The 6,838-nt window shown below is 33.7% G+C and overlaps 1 protein-coding gene across 1 annotated transcript; it reads left to right on the top strand.

The window, feature by feature from the left end:
- Positions 1–4,385: 4,385 nt before the first annotated feature.
- Positions 4,386–6,224, top strand: LOC132623250 (cyclin-D3-2). Its single transcript, XM_060337982.1, has 4 exons — positions 4,386–5,068; positions 5,162–5,363; positions 5,471–5,601; positions 5,683–6,224. Exons 1-4 carry the CDS (start codon positions 4,595–4,597, stop codon positions 5,965–5,967), a joined length of 1,092 nt encoding a protein of 363 aa, XP_060193965.1. The 5' UTR covers positions 4,386–4,594; the 3' UTR covers positions 5,968–6,224.
- The last annotated feature ends 614 nt before the right edge of the window (positions 6,225–6,838 follow it).

The following is a 6,838-nucleotide window of genomic DNA, read 5'->3' as shown; positions in this document are numbered from 1 at the left end:
AGGCGTGGGTGAGACAACAATGAGTGGAGGTGCAGAGGAGTGAGATGGCAGAGATGAAGGTGGGGAGAACGTGGGGGTATGGGAGAGAGTGGAACGAGAGAGAGAGAGAGCTGAAGAAGATGGGAAAAGGGAGGCGGAAGTGAGGGACAAAAAATGAAACCCTAGGGTTTCATTTTGTTAAGGGGGGAAGTTGGGCCGGTCGGGTAAGCGGGTCGGGTAATGGGCTGGTCCGTTTTGGGCTGGCCTATTAATTTAAATATGGGCTGATAATGTGTGGGTTGGGTATTAAAATGTGGGTTGTTTATTTGGGTAGGGAAATAATATTGTATTTGTATTTTAAGCCATTAATTGGTTGAAAATTGTTGATCATTCCTCCGCTATTTAATTATTTTTTGGGATTCTAATTTAATAACCGGTATAATATATATTATGTAAAGACAATAAATAATTAATATGTAGAAGAATAAAGATTTTTTGCAAAATGTTGTCTTGTAATTAATTTAACGATTCCAAACCCGAAAATGAAACGATGACGAACTATTTAAAATTTGTGATAAAGTAATGCTTGTAATGTTGAAAAATAAAAGCAGCGATGTTAATAGTAATAGTAATACAATAAAAATGTTAAAAAATAAAGTATTTAGTTCGTCAATAAATTTAGAAACCCCGAGTAAATTAAATAAAAGAGGGACAAAATTGGGTGTCAACAATAATTCCGACCCACTATTTTCCGACCTGATTTTGAGGTCGGTTTTTGGCCAAAATCGACCTCATGAGGTCGGAAATAGCCATTTTTTGAGGTCGGTAAAACCTGTTTTTTTAATAGTGCGTTATTATACACACTGGCAACATTATTGTACTAATCTGATTACATATGTTATTATACATACTAGCAAAATCATTGTTTACTGTTATTCATCAGTGTTCCCGCTCCACCGAACCATAATATTCAACAAGAATCTCTGTATCTTTTTCTTTCATTGCTAGCTTTTTCAATCTAGTTATCTATTTTATTGTTACTAGTTAGTCGGCACGTGCATTGCACGTGTGTGCCAAATCTTATAATATATTGTAAAATAGAATCAAAATTATTAGAATTAATCTTTTTAATAAATAATTATACATAAAAATATAAAATTCAATTATTTGTAAATGATCAATGTAAATTTTTAAGATGATTTGTTTAATTTGTCGAGAGTAAAATGATCGAATATCGGTTGAAGTTTGAAGATGAACATTCAAAATTTAAATATGGGTAGAAAGAGATGGAATTAGCTAATATGTGAAAACCAAAAAGAATAGAAGCATTACAAGAATTATGGATCAGAATGAAGAAGGCAAGAGCACTAATTAAATTTTGAATGCTACAATAGCACGTGTTGCTTTTATAATCAAAGCAGCACTCTTTGATTTATTCTACGATAAAAATTTAGCCCGATAAAAAAAAGGTATTTTAGAATTGAAGTAGTAGATTGAAATAAAGAAGAACGACGATATGCTCACCAAGTATTAAGAAAAATTGACAGAATAATTAAAAGAGAATGACATAATGAAACAAGTCACTGTATGACGGTCAATATTGATGTTTCACACAAATACTTATATTTTACTAATTTATGTATAATCTTTTACCGAATACCCTTTTTTATATATGAAAATGTGTAAATCCAACGTCAAACGATATCTAATCGTCTTCATTGCATGACTAGGCATCTACGTGCAACACACATGTTGAGAAACTAGTTTTATTATTTTGTTACATTTTTTTTCATTACATTCACATTGTCTAAGAGTCTTAAGTATTAATCTGCTTTAAATTAATTTCATTACTTGTGACCTCAATCTTACAAATCTCATTGGCTAACTTATTAAACGAATTTAGATTAAGCAGTTACTACATTTATAATTCTTTTAACGGAAAAGGGCCAAAATTACCCCTGAACTTTGAGAAATAGTTCATTCATACCCTTCGTTATACTTTGGGGCCAATTACACCCTTATCGATATACTATGGGGTCAATTATACCTTTATGTCTAACTGCTGCCACGTGGCATCATCCCAAGTCTTCAAAATTATTTTCCCCTCAAACAATTTTTTACCCACTAAAATAACTTAATCCGACCCGATTTGTTTTTTCCAGCCAAACTAATACGGACCCAACATTATTTTCCCCTCATCCATTTCCCTTCAAAATTATCTGTTAAATGAATAAACTGGAATAGAGCGGTTAACAAAACAATCTGTTAACTGCTTGTTTGGTTGGTTGGCAACACATGCTGCATTATGTGCAGTAAATGGCTACACAACGACCGCAGCACCAAATAAATATGTTGCCATCAGCAAGTTTCTTTTTCTTTTGATAAGGTAAAACCATCAACAAGTTTCCTAATTGATATAGAAGGTAGAGATGACATAATAAAAGAATAAAAGAGTGGAATAATAGATGAGGGGAAAATAATTTTGAAGGGAAATAATAGATGAGGGGAAAATAATCTTGGGTCCGTATTAGTTTGGCTCGAAAAAAAAATCGGGTCGGGTTGGGTTATTTTAGTGGGTAAAAAATTATTTGAGGGGAAAATAATTTTGAATGCCTGGGATGATGCCACGTGACAGCCGTTAGACATAAGAGTATAATTGGCCCCATAGTATAACGATAAGGGTATAATTAGCCTCAAAGTATAACGAAAGGTATGAATAAACAATTTCTTAAAGTTCAGGGTAATTTTGGCCCTTTTCCGTTCTTTTAATCCTTGCATAGAATTTGGTAATTGGTATGAAGAGAGTTTTTCTCTTAACATATCTTTTAGTAAATGACTTGTTTTCTAAAAAATATTTTTCGATATTTGATTGTTGAGTGAAAATATTAATAAAGAATCTATAAAAAAGTTAGCAAATTAATTTTTTTTTTTTAATAAAACTCGTGAGTATTATAGGTTGATAATTAATGCCTATATATAGGTTGGAGACTTGGAGTAACAATGATGTTAGAAGTTGAAGTAGTTATGAATGAAAATGATTTTGTTCATAAAAAAGACATGTCATTTTTTTTTTCCTTTTGGAGAAAAATGCTTTCAAAAAAAAATAATTATGGCAACCAAATAAAAAATAATTAGTTATTTTCTTAAAATGTATTTTCCGTCAATATGTCCGTTATTCCTCTTAATTCTTGTCACCGTTGGTAATCAGTGTTGTAACGGGAGTGCTTTGCCCCCAAATGTGAGACTACCCGGCACGAATCCAGATTTAATCGGGCCCCAATGAGAATACCGAACACTGGATGGGAAAACAAAAAAAAACAGTGTTGCAACGGCAATTGATAGTCTACCACTTGTATGAGAACTCATCCAAGATCTAATCAGCCACATTTCCTAAAAAATTATGATATCTTCAATAGTATCCTGAAATAACGTGTTAAATTTCACTAGTTAAGATCTAAGAACGATTTTTTTTTTTTATTTAAAAAGTTCACAACCAATTTTTAGTATGGTACTTATAGTAACTACGTTATGAAGTATTTTGGTCGTTAGGTCTAGGTTCCTGATACACACCCGGAGCACGGTAAAAATTTATCCGCATTAAGTATTTTTTTTATTATAATTAACTGATAATTTAAGGTGAAACTATTTAGTAATTTATTAGTATATGATTTGGTGATAATAATGTATGGGAAAGATATGTATTAATTGGTTTGGTGTTAGTGCTTGAGCCAGAATTTTTATTTTGTTAGTTAATCCAAATTATAAAAAATTGTCAGTGATAGAGTTATGGTTTTCACCAAAAAGATTCAAAATATAAAGTACATATGAAAAAAGTTAAAGAGATTCAACATCTATTATACGTATATATATAATTTTAATTTTATATGTGCAATGTAATTTTCTAACGAAAGAGATTCACATCCTCTAACTCAACTTTTGATTTAATTAGCGTAAACACCATATGAGAATAGATCTTTTCCCTAGAGTATATATATATCAACAACTCACACAAAGAAAGGAAATTGCAAAAATCAAAGATGTGTTGTTTTTTTCTTGATCGGGGGTCTCTGATTCGAATTAGGTATGAAAAAATCTTTGATAGAGAAAGCTTGTTCTGAATGAGTCTTATGCGACACGAATCCAAATATTATCGAGCCTTAGTAGCGGATATTAGACACCGAACATTGAATGGAAAAAAAGAAAAAAGAAAAGAAAATTGCAACTAGGAAACGAATTTTGACTGAATTTGCGCCATTTGGCCTGCGCGGCGAACACTCCCACCCAAAAACCCATTTTTTGAAAAATAAATACGTTAAACAAAGTATTTATGTGTATAGGACTGTGGAAAAAGATACAGAGATTTTTGGAGAAAAAGGACAGGCGTGAAAGCTATCTCATATAAAATCCCTTCTCTCCTTACTTCTTTGGTTGCTCCTTTACTCTCTGCTCCTTTTGGCTCTTCCCATTCTCTTTTTCTTTTTCTTCTGTCCTTTTAGAGAGAGAAAGAAACCATAAGAGCAGAGACATGTTACTGGGTCCAAGATTGAGTTTTGGATTACCTTAAAGATAATGAGTAGAGCCTCCATTGTCTTCTTCCCTCTAGAAGAAGAAAAAGATGGGTTTTCCTTTAGATGTCCAGTTCCAAAATCCAGTTTCTGCTCTTCTTGATGGGCTTTACTGTGAGGAAGATCGATTCTTGGATGATGATTTAGAAGAATGGTCTAGTTTAGAAAATGTTAAAATAAAGACTCTACCTTTATTAGAATGTGACTTGTTTTGGGAAGATGACGAGCTTGATGCTCTTTTCTCCAAGGAAAAAGAATCCCATTTGGGTTTTGATGGGTTAATCTCAGATGGGTCTTTAATGGATGCTAGAAAAGAGGCTTTAGATTGGATGTTGGGGGTCATTGGTTACTATGGTTTCAATGCTACTACTGCTGTTTTAGCTGTGAACTATTTTGATAGGTATATATCTGGATTCTGCTTTCAGAAAGATAAGCCTTGGATGAGTCAGCTTGCTGCTGTTGCTTGTCTTTCCATTGCTGCTAAAGTGGAAGAGACCCAAGTGCCCCTTCTATTAGACCTTCAAGTATGTTTGCTATTTCATTGCTTGATGTGAGCATTGCTTGGTGCTTGTATAAATGTTTGAATGTCAGTTTATGTGTTCTGTTTTATTGTTTAGGTAGCTGATTCAAGATTTGTGTTTGAGGCAAAGACTATTCAGAGAATGGAACTTTTGGTGCTTTCTACTCTTAAATGGAAAATGAATCTGGTGACACCATTATCTTTTATTGATCATATTATGAGGAGATTTGGATTCATGACTAACCTGCATTTGGATTTTCTTAAGAAGTGTGAACGCCTCATTCTTGATATTATCACTGGTGAGAAATCTACCTGCTTTTGATTTAGGCTATATTTGAGGAAATAGAAATTTTGATTTATAATTAATTCCAATTGTTGATCATCAAATCCCACAAACTGAATGCAGATTCTAGGCTCTTGCATTATCCTCCATCTGTTATCGCAACTGCAGCAATGTTTTTTGTGATTAATGAGATTGAGCCTTGCAATGCTATGGAATACCAGAATCAGCTTATGAGTGTTCTTAAAGTCAGAAAGGTCTACTATTTTTCACATTTGAGTTTTAACTAAAGCTGATTAAGTCTATTGTATTAACTAAAGTTCTTGATCAATAAACAGGATAGTCTTGAAGAATGCCATGATTTAATTCTAGAGCTAATGGGCACTTCTTGCTACGACCTCTGCCAAAGCCTAAAGCGCAAACATCAATCGGTACCTAGCAGTCCAAGTGGTGTTATTGATGCATATTTTAGTTGCGAGAGCTCGAATGATTCATGGTCAGCAGCATCTTCAATTTCATCTTCACCTGAGCCTCAGTATAAGAGAAATAAAACTCAAGATCAGCATATGAAACTGGCTCCGCTTGGTACTGTTTCTGTTGTTGTGGGTCGTAATCCTCACTGATCGATATATCTTGTTCTCTAAATTATCTAGTATATCGGCAATGGCTACTCTATGATCTCTCGTTTTTGGTATGTTCTCTTAAAAAGCAATTGCACAATGCTCCGATGTTCCATTATGTTTGTCTAGACGATGTGAACATCAACTCCACCCCCTCCTTCACAGGAAATGGGATTGGTGGAGTTTTCCCTTGAGTTGAATCAATGCTGCTGAATTATGTTGAATACGATCAATGTCATCGATGAATTATGATTTCAAGATATACTTCTTATCCATTGTTATGCTTGTTATGTTTCCTTGTAGCCATAACTTGATCTGATTCTCTGATGTGGGATCATAGAGGGATGGATGGGCCAAGTTTATCTGTTTTTTCAAAATCCGGTTTATATCTATTGAGAAAGGTTTTCAAAGTAGGACAGGTTGGCAGTGGACTATGTGCTACTGAAGTAGTAGCATATTAAATTAGAATGTGGAGATATGTCTCAAGGGCAGGAATAGATTGTCGGCCAGTGGGATTTCAGTAGTTGTTGCATAGACTTTTCTCCTTAGCTTTGACCTTATTTTGAAGCACAAAGAAGCATTCATACACTTGTTTACCTATAGCTAATCCAAAAGGACTAGTTGGTGATGCAGCATTTAAATTTACTGTCCCTAAATGATACTTGGCCCTGGTTTTATAGCAATTCTTGGCCAGGAAATAATAGAACTCTCTACTGTGTCTGTGTTTGTCTAATGTCTATATTTATAATCTATATAGTGCAAGTTTCGTGCATACCCTTTAGCTAATCATGTTTGGTTTGTACTAATTTAGAAAAAGATATGCTCAAAGAAACATATGTTAGGTACCACTAGGACTAGACACTAGGAGCCTGTT

The sequence above is a fragment of the Lycium barbarum genome, chromosome 12 (assembly GCF_019175385.1).
Source record: "Lycium barbarum isolate Lr01 chromosome 12, ASM1917538v2, whole genome shotgun sequence".
In the NCBI taxonomy this organism is placed as follows: domain Eukaryota; kingdom Viridiplantae; phylum Streptophyta; class Magnoliopsida; order Solanales; family Solanaceae; genus Lycium; species Lycium barbarum.
The sequence above is the reverse complement of the archived record's forward strand: the minus strand, read 5'-3'. Positions and strand labels throughout refer to the sequence as shown.

What these genes read in the sequence shown, in the direction of transcription:
- LOC132623250 (XM_060337982.1), top strand. Translation starts at nt 4,595, where the DNA reads ATGGGTTTTCCTTTAGATGTCCAGTTCCAAAATCCAGTTTCTGCTCTT. An exon ending in CCCTTCTATTAGACCTTCAA is followed by an intron (nt 5,069 to 5,161) that starts GTATGTTTGCTA and finishes TTTATTGTTTAG; the next exon opens with GTAGCTGATTCAAGATTTGT. An exon ending in GTGTTCTTAAAGTCAGAAAG is followed by an intron (nt 5,602 to 5,682) that starts GTCTACTATTTT and finishes ATCAATAAACAG; the next exon opens with GATAGTCTTGAAGAATGCCA.